General features: G+C 41.7%; 1 protein-coding gene across 6 annotated transcripts; it reads left to right on the forward strand.

Moving 5' to 3' along the window:
* Positions 1-408: 408 nt before the first annotated feature.
* Positions 409-21,566, forward strand: atp11a (ATPase phospholipid transporting 11A). 6 transcript variants are annotated; one of them, XR_007488406.2, is made up of 32 exons: positions 409-755; positions 8,503-8,625; positions 9,087-9,176; positions 9,592-9,672; positions 9,752-9,859; positions 9,927-10,055; positions 10,116-10,219; positions 10,604-10,651; positions 10,778-10,842; positions 10,927-11,008; positions 11,522-11,672; positions 11,751-11,948; positions 12,033-12,146; positions 12,258-12,317; positions 12,398-12,564; positions 12,642-12,713; positions 12,802-12,875; positions 12,942-13,045; positions 13,123-13,304; positions 14,331-14,579; positions 14,645-14,822; positions 14,881-14,983; positions 15,048-15,193; positions 15,268-15,327; positions 15,391-15,518; positions 15,664-15,799; positions 16,152-16,175; positions 17,627-17,692; positions 17,754-17,857; positions 17,950-18,115; positions 18,624-18,997; positions 19,586-19,639. XR_007488406.2 is itself a non-coding variant. In XM_049753914.2 (32 exons), the coding sequence occupies exons 1-31, from the start codon at positions 711-713 to the stop codon at positions 18,699-18,701; spliced, it is 3,435 nt and encodes a 1,144-aa protein (XP_049609871.1). In that variant the 5' UTR covers positions 409-710; the 3' UTR covers positions 18,702-18,718; positions 19,586-19,734. The 6 variants fall into 6 exon arrangements, 4 of the variants coding, with proteins under 4 accessions (XP_049609871.1, XP_049609867.1, XP_049609870.1 ...); XM_049753914.2 differs by having other exon boundaries at positions 18,624-18,718; positions 19,586-19,734; XM_049753913.2 differs by having other exon boundaries at positions 410-755; positions 18,894-18,997; positions 19,586-19,734.
* The last annotated feature ends 430 nt before the right edge of the window (positions 21,567-21,996 follow it).

Below are 21,996 nucleotides of genomic sequence, written 5' to 3' on the forward strand. Positions count from 1 at the left end.
TATAAACAGCAGTCACCGAATTCGGACGGGCGGTGATGGATCGAGAGAGAGAGAGAGACGTAGAGAGCGAGGGGGAGAGAGGGAGAGAGAGAGGGGGGGGAAGAGAGAGAGAGGGAGAGAGAGAAAGAGAGAGAGAGAGAGAGAGAGAGAGAGAGAGAGAGAGAGAGAGAGAGAGAGAGAGAGAGAGAGAGAGAGAGAGAGAGAGAGAGAGAGAGAGAGAGAGAGAGAGAGAGAGAGAGAGAGAGAGAGAGTTATATTCCACTAGTTGGGAGAGAGTTATTATTCCAGTAATTGAGAAATGAGTGGGGGAAAAGTTACTTGTGAGCTTCTTTGTGGTTCTTTTTTTAAAATAACTTCCAATTAGTTGGTGGAAGTTAATTTCGCAGCGACAGCACGCAAAGGCGCATGCGCCAACACCTGGCTACGCGTGACGCCCACTAGAGGAAAGCGCCTTTGTAGGGCGCGCGACGAAAGGAGATTAGAAAAGTCCAGTGCCACGGTCACTTGGATGTTAAAACGCTATTTGTCTCCGTCCAGTCACGGGGATATTCACCATCTCTCTCAGTATTTTATTTTATTTTTTTAGAAAGAGAAGGGCGTAAAGTAAAGTAATGGACCGGGAAGGAGAATTAAGAATAAGATAGCGCCGTTCCTGTGGAGCGCGTGACGGGAAGAAGAGAAGAATTTGCCGGGCAGGACAGAGGGACAGGATGGGGCTAGATCTCAGCACACTCCGGACCCTCATCAGCAGATATGTAAGTTCCGTATAACTCATGGCATCGGTGTCTTGCCGTTTCTTTCCCACACAAACCACGCGGACTTCATGTAGAGCAGCACTGATGCTTTCTACCACTCATCCGGATTACGTTTCACTCGAGAAATGAAGACACAAGAATGTAAAAAAAAACTGTTCTGTTATCGTCGATTGAATCCGAACTTATTTTGAATGCTGTCATTTGGAATGATTGACTTTGGTTTAGTAGAATTAAAGTTAAAGATCAACTCGTAGTTGTCATGACCTATGCGCCCATTGCCCAATTCCGATTGAATGAGTATAAATCCGATTCTATATCTGTGCAATGTAAACATACCCGTATCAAATATGTACCAACCATAAAGCCAGGGTTTGTGTTGTCACCTCAGAAATGAGCAACGTGGAAACAAGTTGGAACTTGCACAGAAAAGCAGCCAGCCAGCCAGCCACAAAATGCAGATTATCGAAATAAATTTAATACCATAATCATACTTGCAAATCCACTCATTTAATTAAATCGACGAGTGACTTTTTTATATGTACCCCAAAAGTAATTTTTATTTCATCTATGCAAACCAGTCCAAAACATTTTGTGACAGCTCCCATTTGAGAAGGACTACAAATGGAAAGGTCCCATGAATTATGTAATCCACTTGTTTTTCCCCCTGCTAGTCAAATCGATGGGCTGCAATTGAGCCACCATCCTGTATGGCTCTTGCATTAGACTCCACACTAATGTGTTGCACGAGCGAGTGAGCGAGCGAGGGCTGCTCACATGAGTCAGAAAGCTTCTTGCTCAGCTGAGGCTTAGGTCCGACCTCCCAACTGTTGCTAATGGGTAATAAAATGAAATCCCTGCTGCATGGGAGCTGAAATGGAGTCGGACGCAGGCCGAGACACGACTGCGACTGATTGGTTGTGGGATGCTAATGAGGTCTGCTCGTGTAATTGATCTGGATAACAGCTCAAGACAAATGGCTTTAGGCTAAATTGATTGTGATGACAGTGTATGCACTGTGAATTGTGAATATTTTGGATTAGGGTTTGCTTTCATAAACGGGACACTGCAAAATAATGAAGATTAACCCGCCGCATTTATATGAGAAGAAATAAATACATCTTCATTTGCTCATCTGAGGAGATTTTCTTTTAATAAGGGAAGTTTGTAATTAAGTTGTTTAGCGAGAAATTCACTTATAAATACATCTAACAGCCCAGTTACAGCGTAAGAGTCACCACAATGGCCGCCGTCTCTCAGTAGACCAAAAGAGCAAAGGATGGTTATGTAAGATCACTTCTCAAGTGTAATACACACTCATGCAGAATGACAACGAAATGTGACATGAATGAACTCACTTGCTCGCTTCGCCCATTTCTCCCATCTTCCCCTGCAATGGTTTTAACAAGACCATTTGGGAAGGCTTTAAATCAAAAGTATTGAAAGCCTGTTGCTGCTTCCCGATGATGTAATAACCCTTTCTTAATTTTTGTCTCATTCCATCCACTTCAAGTATAAATCAAATATTTCAGAGTGAACCAAGCTCAAATAATGATAGAGGATTGCAACACTATTGTGTACTTTAGTGTGTCAAATGCCCCGCCTCCATGTCGAGGTGTGCATCTGCAGCCAAACAGCATTCCACCGCGTCTGACTAATCGCGATTCCTGGACAGGAAGCTAAATCTCCTTCTGCTTGGGGATTAAAGGGTTACTGGTGTTCACTACCTTCACGCTTTTAATCTGCTCGACCAATCCAAGCCAATCACCGGCCTTCTGCTTGCTGCTTGTATTCTACCTGTTACACAGTTTATGCCATGAAAAGCTGCAGAGATAGCTTTGTTTCAGTGACGCCATTCGTGCCGGGGCAGGGAATAGACCCGTAGCTAGGTGAGGTGGAGGCCAGTGGCTCACATGCACTTCTTGGCGCTGTCTGCCTATCAATAATTCATAAGCAGACACGATGATAGTACTTGTGGAGTCTTCTATTCTTTTAATGTGTGTGTGTGGTGGTGGGGGGGTGAAAGGGTGTTTAGGGACACCCTGGAGTGCTTTAGGTCCCTTCTCTTGGGTCACCAGACACATCAAGAGCAGGTAAATGTCCTGGCGTGACTGGACCTCCACCCCCCCCCCCCCCCCCCATCGATATAATGCAGCCTTGATGCCCTATTTTCAAAGATACGCGCGCTAAAGGTGTTTTCCATTACACGCATAAAGTGGACTTGAATTTAGACCAGCTAAAAGCAGGTCTAAGTTGTGGCACGTTCAAAAAGTTTGGGGTCAGAAATGTCCTTATTTAAAAATAATAATAATTCAATGAGGATAACGTTAAAATAATCTATACCAGGGGTCTCAAGGTCAATTTAAAATAAATTTTAAATATCCTCAATTTGTAAACTTTTGAGATATTTCTAGGCAGAGCATAATATCGCCAGTTATTTTAGGTATAAGTCGACTTATTTGGGAATAATATCATACTCAGTCTGCTTTGAGTTATAATAAATAAATAAATAATTGGTTTTGTCTGTTCAAAAAAGGTAAGACACCTGCACTAAATATCAACGACCAGACTACTGTAAGCATTTGAGACTTCATGTTATGGTGCAGAGCTTGTGTGAGAACCGCTGCAGTTGCATTCGCAGCCCATAGAACAAGGATACCGGGGCGAGATAGCCCCGGGTTAATGACTCGTGGACTCCCCTATTCCAAGAAAGAGATATGTTTGAACTTGGCTTGTCATGTCACTGTTGCTCTCTGCAACCTTAATGTTCTCCTTGACACTGGGAGTGATAGTGGTGCAACTCACTGGAACAAAGTATTCCCAGTTCCAGTCCCAGACAGTAAATAAAAGCCCAGTGATAATATACAGCCCATTTTTCCAAATGCTGACGATGCACCCGACCAATACCCTGACTCTCTCGCGTTCGCTTCAAAGCTTTCACACTACGGATTATTCTGACCTTGGATAGATCTGATAGCCGTGTGAATGTTTATGCCCTGAAGTAACCCCCCTATGAACAACTTTGGGCGCAAATCAGCACTGATTGTTGTATTTTTCGCACTATAAGGCGCACTGGATTATAAGGCGCATCCTAATTAATTTAAATTTTAACTTTTTAAGCGTGCCTAATAGTGCGGAAAATACGGTAATTTAATTGAGACCATGTCTGTGACCTTTGCTGACCTCCCATCATTTACAGGCATCTTCATGGACACCACTTTCTTACATATTTATCGTTTTATGATCGGATTTGAGATTCCAAACAACACAAGCACTTGGCAGCAGTGGAAACTCGCCGACACGAGTTGCGGGAACCGGGCCGTACAAAAAAAAAGACCATGATGTCCGACGACCGTATCAATCATGAAACAAAGTGCAACGTTACTCAGCGTAAATCCAAGTTCTTGTTTAACAGCACTGCATTAAACATTTTAAGCATGAATAAATAATCACCACATTAATGTTTGATTGGGATTTCTACAAAGAAAGCAGCCACTGCTGAATTTGCAATATCATTTCAATCACGAATTTGGGCTTACAACAACTTTAAAAAAAAAAAAATCTCCTATTTGGTTCACGATCTGCTAAGCGCTATTGTTTGCTCTTAAGTGATTTGGTTCTGAGAAGGTATTTTTATTAAATAGTTCCTGCAAATGTAATTATTTAACCTGAACAACTGGGTGTCCTGGAATGCTCTTCTACATAAATTGAAGCTTGTAAGGTCCATTCCAACGGCACTACTCAGCCCAGGTCATGTGCCTAGCCTCATGCTGGCCACATGTTATCATGCTCTTGTTGCTCCTCTTTGATATGATCAGTCTTTTACACTCTGACGAAATCATTGACTTTAAGTTCCAGTGGTTGAGTAGAATATATTTTGTAATATATTGAATTAACAACAAAATAAGGTGCATGCGAGGGAATATTTAGACAAGGTCATTCATCCTTATTTATTTATTTATTTATTTATTTATTTATTTATTCATTTATTTATTTATTTATTGAAGTGACAAATTGTAGTGTCAAAAACATCCTCTGTGGTCTCGGAATACTTTTTGAGAAATTTAAAGCCAAGAATATTTCCTTTGTTTTTAAATACAAAACAATGCAAGTACGCCAGTAAAATCTTTTATAAAACAATGGCAAAGAAAAGCACTTATGAACAAAGACCCTCCAAAATCAATAGTGAAATTAAATGATATTTGAAATTGCTATAGTGTTCAAATGTCATCTTTTGGCAAACTCAAGTGTCGTGATTTTGGATGTCATTTTTCCCGATAAAAATATCAACAAAAAAGGAGGCGGGGAATGGAATAATCGCCATGGTAATCGATTCGAAAACAAATTGTATGTGACAACCCTAATGTAAACATTGTCAATCAAGATTAGGAAACATTGATCTAATCTACTGGAGATAAAAGCATAGATAATCTTCTTCTAGTCTTCTTGGAGCTGATTGTTGATGGAGCATTGAGCAGAAACAAAGCAAGATTTTAGGATTCGACCAAAGCTTTTCAGTCGATCATCATATTAGCAATAGAGTCCTTGAAGCCAGAACCGTGAAGATCCAAAAGTCAAGCAGACTTTATGTTGACTTTTTCCATTGCAGCTTTGTTTGTATTTGGTTTAATGGCAATATAATATAATGGAGACCATTACACAAAAGTCTCCCCCACAGGACAAAAATCAGGGATGAGCGAGAAGCGCTAATGTGCAAAGTGGCAAAACACACAACATTGGTGGGGCGATAAAACAAGAAAAGCATTTTGGTTCTTTTCCCCAGACTCCTGTGAGACATCCAAGGTATTGAGTTACAGCAGGGCAGGAAGTTGAGACAGAAACTGTCGCTGAATTCCCCATCATACTTCATGCTTTCGCTTTTCTTTCATAATTCGGGTACTACAAAACATGTAGGAGCAAAAATGCAGCTGCACTGGCAAAACATGTATCCCACGTGATTTGAACTCAGAAAGTTGAGTTGGGGGGGGGGATCATGTGACTCTCAGCAGTTCTTTCCCTCTCGCTGTGCACAATGAGTCAAGTATAAGAACTGTTTGGGTGATTCCCCTGACAAGGAAAGAATGACTGTGATTATTCTCAGGGAAGTTGTGCTCGTGGTTAATTCAAATTCAATTCAATTTAATGGTTAGTTAAAATTGAATTAAATCAAATTAAATCAAATTAAATCAAATTAAATCAAATTTAATTTAATTAAATTTTAAATCAAATTAAATCAAATTTAATTTAATTTAATTTAATTTAAAATTTAATTTAATCTAATTTAATTTTTAAATTAAAATTACAATTTAATTAAAAAAATAATTAGATGTGTTGATTTGATTGAAGAGTTTGTCCTTAATGACATTAAATGGCTGCATTTATTTATGCTATGGTGGTTTTGACCACTTCCGAGACAAATCTATCAATATTTTAGTTACAGTGCAGAGATACTGCTTTATCTCATGTGGTTCGGGGAAGTGTCTGTAGAATTTTTTATTTTTTAATGGGTTATCACAGCTGTTAACACACATGACAAAAATGTTGCTAGCCCTCTATTCAATAAAAAAAAAGTTACAAGAGTCACCACCATGCTCACACCACTTTTCAATGGTTTAGCCAAGGGATGTGTTTCTCAAAATTGATAGAATGTGTCTCATTTCGAAATTTGCTTTAAATAACATCGCCGAGTCTGACAATATAACTGTTTAAAAGCCTTTAAACAAGATGTGCAGATGTGTGCATATTTATAGGCTGATAATGCTTCTCCAGCAAAATATACATTTATGATAGCGTTAATGTGTCCAGTAGAGAAGCATTACTTATTTATATCAAACTCTAAAATCACAAATATGCCGACTAAGGCTCTTCACAAAAAGCGTTATAGCGAAAGTGCTTAGTTCGGTACCTGTCGTGCATTATATGGCATTTCCACTCAATATTGCTGGTCTGAACATTTTGGAAATCGCAAAAACATTCCATTTTAATTCTTAATAGTATGGACTAGCCCTTACCCTAAGAGTTGAGTGCTGGTTTGTGCTAATGTGAAATCAGTAAAACACAATCAACACTCCCGTGCTTATCTCCCGAGAGTAGCTTGCTCTTTGTCGTCCTTTTTATCTCTGCTGGCATAAACACCATCAAAAGCACTGACGTCTATTTACAGTCTAGCCATTCTCCATTCTCCAATCCCAGCTGACTTTGGTTGAGAAACCATCTCGACCTGATCCCCAGTCAATCACAGCGCAGACTAAAAGCAAACTTTCTTTTTTCAATACATACAACAAACCCTGAGTTGGCATGTCTGATTCATTGAGTCGTGAGGGTGTCTGGTTATATCACAGAGAACAGGCCACCATCATTTGCCTTTGTTGACTTTGTCTGTCACAGCCTGTTCTCTGCGACAACAATGAATCAACCTTAAAAGCCGCATTGAAACAATGGTCGTCTGTTTCGCTCGTCGGTTATCTTTACACACCAGATATCACGCAGCTGTAATGTGTACATCTCCAAATAAACTACATGGAACAACAGATTTGGGTTTTTACATACACAGGAAGTGTAAATAACAAGTTAGTGCTCACTTTTAGAGCGACAATGACATTTCTGGGACAACTTTTGAAAATGAAGCTTCATGAACCAGTTGTTGTATTCTTTGGCTCCTCTAGATGGCAATGTTGGTTTAAAGAGAGGGTTTGAAGAAATGGCAAGTCGGTGGGCTTTCAGAGAGTGCCATCTAGAGGTCTAAGTAAACACAACAACGGGTTCATGAATCATCTTGAAGCTTCATTTGCCCATCATTTGGCTATTAGTCATCCCAGCCAAGGCTCTTTATCAAATTTTTAGCATTCTGGTCATAGTTATAAAGGACTAAAAAAGGGTCTTACCAAAAACTTTGTCCAACATTTTCCCATCATTGTTGGTGGTGAGGTTGGAGGTGTTGGAGTTTTTCGGAAATGTGTCCTCACTGTGATGGGTGCTACCCATAACACATTCGAGGAAACTCAATTGTAAAGAACAATAGGAGAGGTGGAGTTTGCTCATCTAGATATATATATATCACGAGTGAGACAATATTTGCGTGGCATTGAGTGTAACTCGGACTCCATTGAGGCAGACGGATAGAAAGTCTCCGGGCTCCCGTCATCCATCTCGCATCCATCCTGACCACAAACGCTTCCCCTCAAACTATAAATAAACTTCTGAAAGCCATCATGTCCTGAAACATAAAACGGCGCTCGAAGAGATTACCAAGGTTCAGAATAGCCTAATGTCTCCAGTTACAAACAAAGGCTGAATACACCAGCATCTTTCATAGAGTTTTATTTGGTAAGGACCTCGTCTGATTCGATTAAACTCAGACAGGCTTTTCTGCAAAAAGCTTGAACGTGGGTGGAAGTTGAAGTCGATCGATAGCAGGGTGGCTATAAAGACTTCCAGGAAGAGTGGCCAATGAACTGGAGCCCAAATAAACCAGTAGAAATGGACAATCAATTACTCTCAATACTCTAAATGTCACCCAGAAATGCAAAATTGCAATTTTGTTCTTCTTTGTTTTGCATTTTATAGCTGGTGCGACTTAGTGTCCGGAAAATACGGTAATTGATTCAAACATAAATGAACGTGGAAGGGAACTTTGAATGGTTTGCTATCCTGTTTGTGAATTGCTTAGACGGAACATTGGTGTCACATGACATGCTGCTGTTGAAATAATGTGTGACGTCTGTATGATTTATGATGAATTTCTCGGCAGTGTGTGGGTGAGGAGAACTGGGTGGACAGCAGGACAATCTACATTGGACACAAGGAGCCTCCTCCAGGGGCCGAAGCTTTCATTCAACAAAGATTCCCAGACAACCGCATAGTGTCCTCAAAGGTCAGTGAAAGCATAATTAATGAATAAATGAATGAATGAATGAATAAATAAATAAATAAATAAATTAAATAAATAAATAAATAAAAAAATAAAATTTAATTTTATTTAATTTAATTTAATTTAATATGTGTAAGCCGCACCAGACTATAAACCACGGGTGTTTGAAATGAAATGTCCTCTTTTCTATTACCTGCATTACCCAAACAAATTATTTTACACTATCATGAAAAATCCATAAATAAGCCGCACTGGACTATAAGACGTAGGGTTCAAAGCTTGTGCAAAAAGTAGTGACTCAAGATTATTGTACATGCATTAATTAATAGAATATGTTCGAAATAAAGATACCGTATTTTCCGGACTATAAATATCTTGAGTTCTCTTTTAATTGAATTTCTACCAGTCACTGTGATTGTCTCCGATACATACATCAACTGATCTGACTTCTTTGTGTTTCTCAGTACACATTTTGGAACTTCATCCCCAAGAACATGTTTGAGCAGTTCAGGAGAGTTGCCAACTTCTATTTTCTCATCATATTTTTGGTTCAGGTAAAGTGCCCCATTAAAGTTAACGGTATGTTGTTATATTTTTATTCAAGATTATTTCACCATGGTCCACTTATAAGGCATTGATCGTAAACCTAAATAGTGAGAATTCACTTATTGCATGTAAGGCGGCAGAATATCAATTATGTTTTTAAGATGGAGAGAAGCCATAATTGAAATCGGGATTACGATTGCCCAAACGGTGGATAATTTTTTTTCTTCTTGCCGTGTGGCTGCTATTGCATGAGAAGTCAAAATAAAATGTACCTTTTGCGTTCATCCCATTCCATTTCGCACTAGTATTTATTTTTGCATTCTTTGAATTTAAGAATAACATCTTCTGTGTGGACAAAATGGCTAATGTCATTGTGTCTTTTTTGAAAGCCGGAAAATGTCTTTCCATTGTCTTTTTTTCCAGTTGATCATCGACACACCCACCAGTCCAATCACGAGTGGACTTCCGCTTTTTTTTGTCATCACAGTTACGGCAATCAAACAGGTGAGTGAGCCTAGAGGTCAGGTGGTGTCACGCCACGTACCCTGTCACCACCCACTATGAGACGCTTTCTTCTTCTCAGGGTTACGAGGACTGGCTGAGACACAAAGCCGACAACTCCGTCAACCAGTGTTCCGTCCACGTGCTGCAAAACGGAAAAGTGATCCGCAAGCAGAGTCGCAAACTACGGGTGTGTTTTGAAACATTTCTGTGTCCAACTCCGTTCCTGAGATATCTCACCTTTCAATATCCCTCAGGTGGGAGACGTCGTCTTTGTGAAAGAAGATGAATCATTTCCCTGCGATCTCATCCTTTTATCTTCGTCCCGGGATGACGGAACCTGCTTTGTCACCACGGCGAGTCTTGATGGCGAGAGCAGTCACAAGGTGCGGAATGGCGGACATCTTGTCCGTCGCCTGTTATTTGAATGCCTGAATGTTTTGTAGACCTACTATGCAGTGCAGGACACCAAAGCTTACAATGTTGAGAAGGAGGTGGACTCAATCCACGCTACCATCGAATGTGAACAACCACAGCCGGATCTGTACAAGTTAGTGAAAGCTTCATTTTTTGCATACCGTATTTTCCGCACTATAAGGCGCACCAGATTATAAGGCGCATAGAATGAATAACTCAACGTTGCTCAAACGTTAATGCAATCACAATATAGTAACACTCGAAATAGTGAAAAGAATAATGTATCAATAACTCAACGTTGCTCAAACGTTAATATCACACAACACACAAAATAAACGGGTTACTTTAATAAGTTAGTCCTCATCCACGAAATCCATATTGGTCCATATATAAGGCGCACCGGATTATAAGGCGCGTCTTTTGAGAAAATTGGAGGTTTTTAGGTGGGCCTTATAGTGCGGAAAATACGGTACATTAGTTCTTCCTGATTCTCTGACTTTTTTTTTCCTCCAAATAGGTTTGTCGGTCGCATCAACATTTATATGCACAATGAGCCAGTGGCGAGGTAAAGTTATCACGGGTCCCCTTCAAATACAGAATAGATTGGGTGATTGTCAGTGATTTTATATATTGTGACATTTTCCTCATGGTTCCGAAAAAGACGACTTATTAGGATTGCTGTTGTTCACAGGCCGTTAGGATCCGAGAACCTGCTTCTCAGAGGAGCCACACTGAAGAACACTGACTACATTTATGGTAAATTTCAGGAACATATTGGTTATACAATTTGTCAATTTTCCATAAAGAGGTCATTGCTTTTCTGTCACCTTCTTATTGTAGCAGTTGCCATCTACACGGGGATGGAAACAAAGATGGCTCTCAACTACCAGTCCAAGTCTCAGAAACGCTCTGCAGTAGAAAAGTACGTTTTTCTGTACATTGTCATCCAAAAACCGGAGCCTCAATTTTTCCACCCTTTTGTATGCTTTTTAGCAGATTGTTTTGCTTTCCATCGTTCCATCTATATTTTCCAACCGTTACATTTACCGTATTTTCCGTACTATAAGGCACACCTAAAAACCTCTCAAAAGCCGACAGTGCGCCTTATTGTCCGGTGCGCCTTATATATGGACCAAATTCCAAAATTTAAACTGGCCCGAAGCATTGTGTCATGAAATCAATCATAAGTGGCCCGCTGCAGACTATGAATCATGAATCAAAAAGACTACGGATCATTATTTTGTGATTCTAAAGTAATTTGTTGCGTCTGAAGTTGAAATAAAAAAGATAAAATGGAGAATGATTTGGATTAAAAATCTGACATGATGCATTAATAGTGCGCCTTATTGTCCGGTGCGCCTTATAGTCTGGAAAATACGGTACATTTCCAGACACAATTTGTGCAGAGGATATTTAACAGCTTTGGTCTTGGCAGGTCAATGAACGCCTATTTGGTGGTCTACTTATGCATTCTGATCATCAAGGCCATTATCAACACGGTGCTCAAATACGCGTGGCAGGCCGACCCAATCAGAGACGAGCCCTGGTACGATCAAAGAACTGAGGTCGAGAGGCAGAGAAATATTGTGAGTCGGTTGTCTCACACTGCTGGTTATTCTTTTTATTTATTTATTTTCTTGTTGAGCTTCTTCTTGCCTCCACAGGTGATAAGAGCCTTCACAGACTTCCTGGCTTTCATGGTCCTATTCAACTACATCATCCCTGTTTCCATGTACGTCACTGTGGAGATGCAGAAGTTCCTGGGCTCCTATTTCATAATGTGGGATGATGAGATGTTTGACCAGGAGCTTGGGGAGAGAGCAGTGGTCAACACATCAGACCTGAATGAAGAGCTGGGACAGGTTCCCCTCAATGTTTTCTTTTGTTTGTGAAGAATTTCTCCAGGTGGCATTTCCGTAGATTTAGCCTTTTGATCTTCTCACCAGGTGGAGTACGTGTTTACTGATAAGACAGGGACGCTGACGGAGAACAACATGGAGTTCATCGAGTGCTGCGTGGATGGACACGTTTATGTGGCCCAAGCTATTTGCAATGGACAGGTTCGCCATTTTTGAGGAATAACAATTCTTTATCAATGGCGGAGAAGGCATCTACGAATCTTCTGATTGGTTTGTTTCTGAATCCCTCGCTTCCTCCATTTCTATCCTTAGGTGATGCCTGGTGCAGATAGCATGGACATGATTGACACATCTCCAGGTCCTCAGGCCAGGGTGAGTGCAGGCCACATATTGAGCGTCTTTTATTTACTTGTATTTTTTTTGGAGTAATAAGTTGTCTCTCCGAACGATAGGAGCGTGAGGAGCTGTTTTTCCGTGCGCTGTGCTTATGCCACACCGTGCAAGTGAAAGAGGAGGAGACGGTAGACGGCATCAAGCAGGGCATCCATCACGGCAAGTCCACTTCCTTCTACATCTCATCATCCCCGGATGAGGTGGCGCTTGTGGAGGGCATGAAGAGGTGTCTTAATACACACATAATATAACGTAACCACGCACTCTTATCGTACCATTTGTAATATTTTGGTCTCGCTGAAGGCTCGGCTTCACGTATCTGAGACTCAAAGACAGTCACATGGAGATCTTGAACAGAGACGAGAAGATTGAGAGGTTAGGGTTTCTCCTTTTTTAAATGGATTGATCCTCTTGCTTCTGAGAACTATTAAACGTTTAAGTGGATTCAACCTCCCTCCATCAGGTTCGAACTCCTGGAAGTTCTGACCTTTGACTCGGTCAGACGGAGGATGAGCGTCATTGTCAAGTCCAGCACTGGTAATACGGATGTTCTGCTTGGGTCTGATTTCTCCATGATACTTCTTCTTTTGTTTACGTTCAAAGGTGAGCTGTACCTGTTCTGCAAAGGAGCAGACTCGTCTATCTTCCCAAGGGTCGTATCGGGCAAGGTGGATCAAGTCAAAGCTCGGGTGGAGCACAACGCGGTGGTGAGTGCATACTCGCGCCGCTCCACGGAATTTCCCTTTTTGCTTTCATCATGCGCCAACCGGATCTCCCCCCCAAGGAGGGTCTTAGGACACTCTGTGTGGCATACCGGCCTCTCAGTCCAGCGCAGTACCAGGAGGTGTGCCAACTGCTGAGTCGAGCCAAGTTGGCACTACAAGACAGGGACAAACGGCTGGCGGAGGCGTACGACATTATTGAGAAAGACCTCATCCTGCTAGGAGCCACCGCTGTGGAAGACAGGTAGACACAATCCGCCATGCAAGGTTCAGTTGATATACAGTAATCCCTCGTTTATCGCGGGTAATTCGTTCTAAAACCACCCGGCGATATGTGAAAATCCGCAAAGTGGTGTCACCATTTTTTGTGTGTATTAAACCATATACGTTATCATTAGAACATTAAATAATAGTTTCAAACATGTAAATACTATATTAATATGTAGACAGAAAATAAAGTATAAATAATATAAATGTGATACGTGTGTGTAACATGTAGCCATAGCTAAAGTATACATCCTGTAAATATGTTTTTAGAACTCTTTTATTATTATAATAACTTTTTTTATGACAAGGTACAAATGTACATACTGTAAATATGTTTTTAGAACTCTTTTATTATTATATATTTTTTATAACGAGGTACAATACTGTAAATGTGTTTTTAGAACTCTTATATATATTATTACTGTAATTGTGTGGACACTCCCTGCCGTCTGTGGGCAACTTTTCTGCCATAATTCCTCAATTTAGAAGTTTTATTTTCAATTTGTGATATTTATTTTTAATTTGGAAAAAAATCCGCGATGATTGAAGCCGCGATAAACGAACCACGTAATAGTGAGGGATTACTGTATCTGAGTGTGAATGGCTTTCTGGCGACTTGCTTCTAATTGGCTGGAATAGGATTCGGTTTGTTTGGAACTAAATTGGATAGACGGTGGAAAATGGATGGATGGATGGATGAATGGGTGGTATTCTTGTCTAGGAAGGCTGTCTCCCATCATCCCACCACATGGGTTCTCCATTTCATGCATGCTACTGCCTTAACGACTCGCTGAATGATTCAATTGTTATTTCATGCCAAGACATTGTTAGCGAGGAGGGAATTGGACATCATCTTGGACTTTTGCAAAGTGAGTTAGACAGAAAGTTGGCCTTGCGTTTCACCCTTGGCTTGTTTCTTCTTTAGTTGCAACTTTGGTTATACGGCAAATGGAAGGTTCAAACCTCTGGATGCCTTCTAACAATTTCCTTCCTCCGTTTTTAGACTGCAAGAAAAAGCGGCGGACACCATCGAGTCTCTGCACAAGGCTGGTATGAAGGTGTGGGTGCTGACGGGCGACAAGATGGAGACGGCAGCCGCCACTTGCTACGCCAGCAAGCTTTTCCACCGCAACACGCAGATCCTGGAGCTGACCACCAAACGCACGGAGGAGCAAAGTCTTCACGATGTCCTGTTTGATCTGAGTAGAACTGTCCTCAGGCAGCACGCTGGCATGAGCAGGGACATTTCTGGGTGCGTTTGTCAGCAGATGATTTGGGAGAAGAACTCAAACGTCATTGTACACGTCTGCGCTTCAGTTTATCAGGTGACTACATGGACTACGGCCTCATCATCGACGGAGCCACCCTCTCGACGGTGATGAAGCCGGGCCAGGAGGACTCCAACTCGGGGAACTACAAAGAAATCTTCCTGGAAATTTGCCGCAACTGCAGTGCCGTACTCTGCTGTCGGATGGCGCCGCTCCAGAAAGCACAGGTACAAAATGAAGCTCTTCCTCCCAATGTGAGGATTTCATTTTCTGATACTTTTCAAGGTTGTGAAGCTGATCAAGACCTCCAAGGAGCATCCAATCACACTTGCTGTCGGAGATGGAGCCAATGATGTCAGCATGATCCTTGAAGCTCATGTTGGCATAGGTGAGAACATTTTCAAGCATTAAAAGTTGAGGAGCAGTTCATGGGACAAAATGGCCGCCTTCAGGTATCATGGGTAAAGAGGGACGTCAGGCAGTGAGGAACAGCGACTATGCCATTCCCAAATTCAAACACCTGAAGAAGATTCTACTCGTCCATGGACACTATTACTACATCCGCATCTCTGAACTTGTACAGTACTTCTTTTACAAGGTACCACCGTGTGGATTGTGTATTAATTTCCAAAGTGCAGCATAGACCAACCATCTTTGTTTCCCTTCCGCCAGAATGTCTGCTTCATCTTTCCGCAGTTCCTGTACCAGTTCTTCTGCGGTTTCTCACAACAGGTAGGGATGCGCAACGCAGAAATACATCTGGAAATGTATCATCGTGTCTCTTCTCATCCTCAGCCACTGTACGACACCGCCTACTTGACTCTGTACAATATTAGCTTCACTTCGCTACCCATTCTGGTCTACAGTCTCATCGAGCAGCACATCAACATGCACATCCTGAAGAAGGACCCATCTCTGTACAGGTTGGAGCTAACCATAGTTGTCACCTTCTATTTTTTCTGTCCAGACGCTGACGCCAGCATTTTTGTAGCTCGTCTGAAATGAGACAGTAAAGTGTCGATTAGCAAATGCTAATGCTAATGCCATCACGGTTCATCCTTTCCACAGAGACATTGCCAAGAACTCGTTACTGCGGTGGCCCATCTTCATCTACTGGACTGTCTTAGGTGTATATGACGCCATTGTGATGTTCTTTGGTGCTTACTTCCTGTTTGACAACACCACCTTTACCAGCAATGGACAGGTAGACTCGATTTGAAATCTCATTTGAGGTTATTTAAACAATTCACAGAAAAACGACAGGAAATAATAACAACGTTGTTTAACTAGTTTCATCTTCAGCGTCCAGGTTCTTCAAAAAGAGCATTTAGATTGTCCTCTCCATCAGTCTGCCTTTTTTCACTCTTGGCCGGTGTTACTGTCCTAAAACTTTGTCAGCTCCTTGATTATTTTTCGTTGCATCCATTGATTTTTTTTTTTTTTTTTTCTCCAAACTGTTTTTCAGTTGTTCCGTTTTTCAGTTTTCTGGCTTTTGTTTTCCTCTCCTCTTACCTTTGTGTTGCCTTTTCTTTATGCTTCTCTTTTCCTCCTCCTAGCTAATGACAACCAACACACAGATGGTAAGCCTGCCCACGTTTCAATGTCGCCCCCCCCCCCCCCCCCCCACCGAGATTCCCCACTTTGACCCGTCGCACTGACTCATACGGAAGCAACCATTTTTCCCCAATCTCATCTCATGTCCTTCCCTATCTTGATGCTTGTTGTAGAAACATCAGCAGTAGGCTCGTAGCATATTCACTCATACCCACGCTTGCTGCACTTTTGATTCAACCGACAACAGTTCACATGACCAAAAAAAAAAGGGTGTACTTTTCGATAGTAATGGGGAAAATGAAGCTTCATGAACCAGTTGTTGTATTCTTTGGCTCCTCTAGATGGCAATGTTGGTTTAAAGTGAGAGTTTGAAGAAATGGCAAGTCAGTGGGCTTTCAGAGAGTGCCATCTAGAGGTCTAACTAAACACAACAACGGGTTCATGAATCATCTTGAAGCTTCATTTGCCCATCATTACTTTTCGGCCCCGCCTTTGGTTTCCCAGGACCCACTCCGGCATGCAATACAGAACATTTTTCAGGTCATTAATCATTCTGGTTTTAGTATGCTTATGTTACCCAGAGATCATTGAATGTTTGTCTTAACTGTCACCAAAAAAATGAAGTCTCACATTGTTAACATGCAACCGTGGCTGTGCAAAACATTACACTCCCTGTTATATAGCTATACATTTTATTTGTACCTATAAAGGGTACAAATATGTACCCTAAGGTACTCAATGGATATTTACCTATAGTTACCAATACAAAAGGTACAAATGATCTTAGCTAGCAGAGGTCCTAGCTAAGTGACAAGCCATTGGAACCTGAATGCTATAGAGTTAGCACCATTTTATTTATTTTTTTCCGACAGTACATGTCTAAGACAGAAGACAACAAATACTTATGATTTAGCATTAGACCTTTAGTAGTAGGCATTTATCTGTTTCAATTTGAAGATGGTGTTTGTCTGTGTCCATTAATTAAGGTGTGGACAAGCTACTTTGCGTAAATACTGTGGGAGAATTTTGTTGTTGTTGACACCAGGAAAGTGTTTGAAAGGTTACTTGGCGCCGTGTGAATTTGTTGTTGTCATCCAGCCACTAATGGCTAATAGCTATTATGATGACAGAATTGAAATGGATTCAACTTGCAAAAAAGTACTTTTAATGTTTTCTTAACTTGGGTAGAAGAAAACAATAATATCCAAGGTCCAGGCAGGTCTTTATTTGTTGTGGCCTATTTAATGAACTGCATACTTGAGTATCATTATTAACAACACCTCCCTCCCTCCCTCTCTCGCTCCCTCTGCTTCATGTTGTTCACCATCTGTTTGATTGATTGACTCATATTGATTTTCTGCACACATATAGAATGATATTTGCTTGTGAAGTACTCCACCATATTTGTTTTGTCGGATTAAAATGATTGGGACACGAAACAGGAGCAACATTTTTTTATTTTTTTTTACTCCTGCAGATGTTTGGAAACTGGACCTTTGGGACACTGGTGTTTACAGTGCTGGTCTTCACTGTTACATTCAAGGTACGTCATCCACACACCCAAGTTCACGCACACGCATTGACGTGGCTCTTCTGCCCCCCAGTTGGCCCTCGATACACATTACTGGACCTGGATCAACCACTTTGTAATATGGGGCTCGCTTATCTTCTTTGTGGTCTTCTCTCTGCTGTGGGGAGGAATCATCTGGTAGGCCTTGTGCACGTTCCCATTTGGCTCTGGAATGTTGAGCTGTTGCTTTCTGATGACCTAGTTGTCACGACATGTCTGGTGTCCCGCAGGCCTTTCCTCAACTACCAAAGGATGTACTATGTATTCATGCAGATGTTGTCTAGCGGCCCTGCCTGGCTTAGCATAGTACTGCTAATAACAGCCAGTCTTCTACCGGATGTGCTCAAGAAGGTCATTTGGAGGTCACTATGGCCCACCACAACTGAACGTATACAGGTAAGTTTTTCCGTAGTCGTTAACAACGTCCTTTTGTCCAACTCAGCATTAATGGTGTCATTTTAAAGACTGTGGAAATGTCTGAAGGTCAGCAGATACATGCAGGACTGACCTTGTGGATGTCAGTCAGTCAGCGTCTGTGTGTATGCTCCTTCAATTGATTTCAGAATTAGTGTTTGCACTGAGGGAGGTCTGACTCAACTGAACTTGTTTTCTCAATATGGTCTCAATCCTTTTAGGTTAAGTGGTCCAGGTACAAATGTTGTCTGACTCACTGCAGCAGTGAGCTTCTTCCATATGACCTTCTCATCTCCCTCGACTTGTCCAAAGCTAATAAACTGATTCTAAAAATGTTCTTTCTCACTCTGACCTTTAGTTTTAGTAACTGTATCTTTTTTTGATCCATCTGACTGCTTCTCCTGAGCTTTAAATTCTGCCCTTCCCTTCTTTTCCCTCCCCATCTTCTGACTTCCTGTTTTCTCCTTCTGCGATTCTACTCCCCTGGTAGATGAAACGTCGGTGCCTTGCCTCTCAGCCTTCCACCATATTTATGCTGTCTCAGACCTCCAGCAGAATCAGTTTCTAACCCCTGCCTATCCTGAGGTGACCCATCTGCTTTCTTTCCTTTCAGTCCGCCTACTCGACCACTTCCTTTTTCCTACCGCGTTGCTTTTTCGATTCATTCGTATTGCATGAAACTGGAGTCACATCTGAATTCAACCATGAAGAGACAATGTTTGTGTATATATGTGAGTGTGGTGTGTGTTTGTGTACGCAGCATGTAACAGACAATAGCACTTATGAGGAGGCTGAAGCCTGCCTGAGTTCTGACTCCTTGCTAGGTGGGCTAGCTGTCACACAAGCCTAGAAGGCTTCAGCATGGTAAAGCTTACTTTGTGCGTGTGTGTGTGTGTGTGTTTCTTATTCTGATAAAGGTTTTTATTCCTACCTCAATGAAATTTGGGCCTGACTATCAGGTGGTTCTGCATGTGTGTTGGTTGCTTGGGTGGTTTGATATGTTTGGATCTCTGGGGCCCTCTGGTGGACTGAGTGCATCCTTTCGACCGAAACAGCCTTGGTGCCCAACGTTCCGCTCATGGTTCTATTTGCATGGTTTGATTCTTAATAGGGAAGCTATAAAAGTGGACACAACATCCCAGTTGACCAATCAGAGAAAGAAAAACTACTACCGTATTTTCCGGACTATAAGGCGCATCTAAAAATCTGAAATTTTCTCGAAAGCCGACATTATAGTCCGGTGCGCCTTATATAAAGTTTAAGGACAAAGTTTTAAAATGGGCCATTCATTGAAGGTGCGGTAATTTAGGCATAGTTGGAAGGATACTTCCAAAACTGAAGGAATGTCTTTTTAAACTCTGAACCCAACTGGGATGTTAGTGTAGCTCATTTGCAACCTTCCAGAATTGATATCAAGATTTGTTTTTCTTCTCCCTTCTGAAATTCACGCAGAATGCTGATAAACTATACAAGGGACAGCTTTCGGAGTTCACCCCCCTGTCGTCTATCCATGCCGCTCCCAATGCTGACAGGCGCCGTCAAAGTTCTGGCAGCCACAGGAACATGCCTCACCCTACAAGGTCTGAACCTTTCACCAAGAAAGCCATGTTGATGCGCTGGCACAGACCACCAGATTATCGCACCTTCACGCCCCTGCTGGGCTTCACTGATGTCAACCGCTCCTCAAAGCTGGGCCACACCTTCAATGGGGCTGGTCCGGAGACCTCGGTCTAATTTATCAGTCAGCAGAACTAATGGATTTCTCTTCAAATGGACCATAAGCTTCAAAGTTAAGCCAATTTACCGCTGGAATAAAAGAACATGAATAGCAGATATGCTTAACCCAAGTGCAAGGGGTGAAAGTGACCTTCATGACTCAAACCAGGAGCCAAGCATGACACCAAGTGTTGTGAGACGGCTCTGAAGAGGACTACTACATTCCGACAAGGGCTCAAGATGAATATCACTGCGTAGTAGCCCTTTAATCCTGAAGTGCAATTGGATTGTCGGGATGTCTCGAGAGGGTTTTTTTCTATTCTGACCATCTATGCAGAGTGAAATTGTTGATGGCGACAGTACCTCTACGGACTGAGCAAACATCTCCTTTTCCTTTTCCTTTCCTTTCTCGCAGGACAAACTGGTCCTGCCTGCGTGCAAACACGTTGTCCCGAAACACTTCATAGGACACACTGCAACAGTGTAAGAAAGATGTCTGAAGAGGGCAGAGGCCTACGTGTTGACACTCGTAGGCTTCTCCGTGTTCCTAGTCTAGCTAGCGTCTAGCATATAGACATTAGAGTATGTATTGTGTTTTGCCCCCGTGTACAATAGACATCATACTAGCATGTATGCTGCCAGCACTGTCACCCTTTAGTTGTGCCCCCCCTTTGTCCGATGCAATCTCCCGTTAGCAGTTGCGCGACTCTATGCTAGCTGTTTCGTTGCCTACGATGCGTAGTATTGCTCATATTAACCGTAGGTGACATTGTGGAAGCTAAAGCTGCGTTGTCAATATATCCCTGTGGTGGTGATACAGAAAAGTTGTTTTCGGACAGCTAACTAACTAGCGAAGGGGAAAATGAAGCTTCATGAACCAGTTGTTATATTCCTTGGCTCCTCTAGATGGCAATGTTGGTTTATAGTGAGGGTTTGAAGAAATCAGCTCTTTGGTGAATAGTGAGTGCCATCTAGAGGACTAACACAACAATGGGTTTATGAAGCTTCTTGAAGCTTCATTTGCCCATCATTATCGTAAACCCATGTATAAAAGATCCCTATGTATTGAATTGCCACGCTCCAGTCTCAACTCTTCTCTTCCTTCATGCTCTCCTCCAGTCGTTGTCTCTAGCAATGACGCTGAAGACCACCTGACCACCAGCTTGACTTTGCCCAGTTCTCATCTTCACGCGTCGCTGCCGTTCCAGGACGCCAATAGGAAGTAGTAGGAGAAATGTCGCTCGCAATTCGGTGTCTCTGAAACAAAGCCTTGTCGCTCCTTGGGATGTGTGTAGCTGCTTCCTGTTAGGTGCCTTTGTGTAGCTGAAGCAGCGTGTGTGGCTGCATCGCCCAGCAGCTGAATGTAAACGCATTTCACTCCCAACATCAATCCAAAAAAAAGACTGCACAAAATGTTGTTTATGATTTCATTATTTGTAGGTTGTTGTTTTTTTATGTTTTATACGCTGCACATGCAGGAAGACTTATTTAATTGCAGTCGACCAATGTTACAAACTGTGACTTTCTTTGTAACTCATCTTACATGAGCATCACTATTTGGACTTGTGTTGCTGTTAGCTTCTGACATAAACACCTCATCTACATTTGCGTTTTCTCATGTACCTCGAGTTAGGTTGTGGTGGTACTTAAAACTGTTTTACTATCTGACGACAGTATTGATTGGACACAAATAAAGTGAATTGGGATGGACAAACCACTTGACAGAGCGTGCGTGTGGAATAGTTTTACGAAGAGAGAAGAATGTTTTTCTTTCTTTCAGACATCATTTAGGGTCAGAATTTACTGGAGCTCTGCTGTCCTGAATTCCATTTCAGTTTTTTGTGAACACCATTAACTTAACTCAGATGTCAAAGTTATTTTTCTTTCAGGGAAACACTGTTAAAGGGCCATTAGTTAACCCAAAAACTAAATGAATGAACCTTTCTTTCCTCGTGCTTTTATGCAAATGATTTTCTGCTGCAATTCACCTCATCTCCGCTAAGGGGCAGCACAGTAGCACTGTTAAGTCTAAAGGTTTCACCGAGACGTTTGAAGAAAGACGAAGTGATGCTCAACTGTTCTCATTCATCATAAAGAACTAAACTAAATAAAGTGTAAAAAGAGACTTGAACATGCTTACTGTTCAC

Source organism: Syngnathus scovelli, chromosome 2 (assembly GCF_024217435.2).
Source record: "Syngnathus scovelli strain Florida chromosome 2, RoL_Ssco_1.2, whole genome shotgun sequence".
NCBI lineage: Eukaryota > Metazoa > Chordata > Actinopteri > Syngnathiformes > Syngnathidae > Syngnathus > Syngnathus scovelli.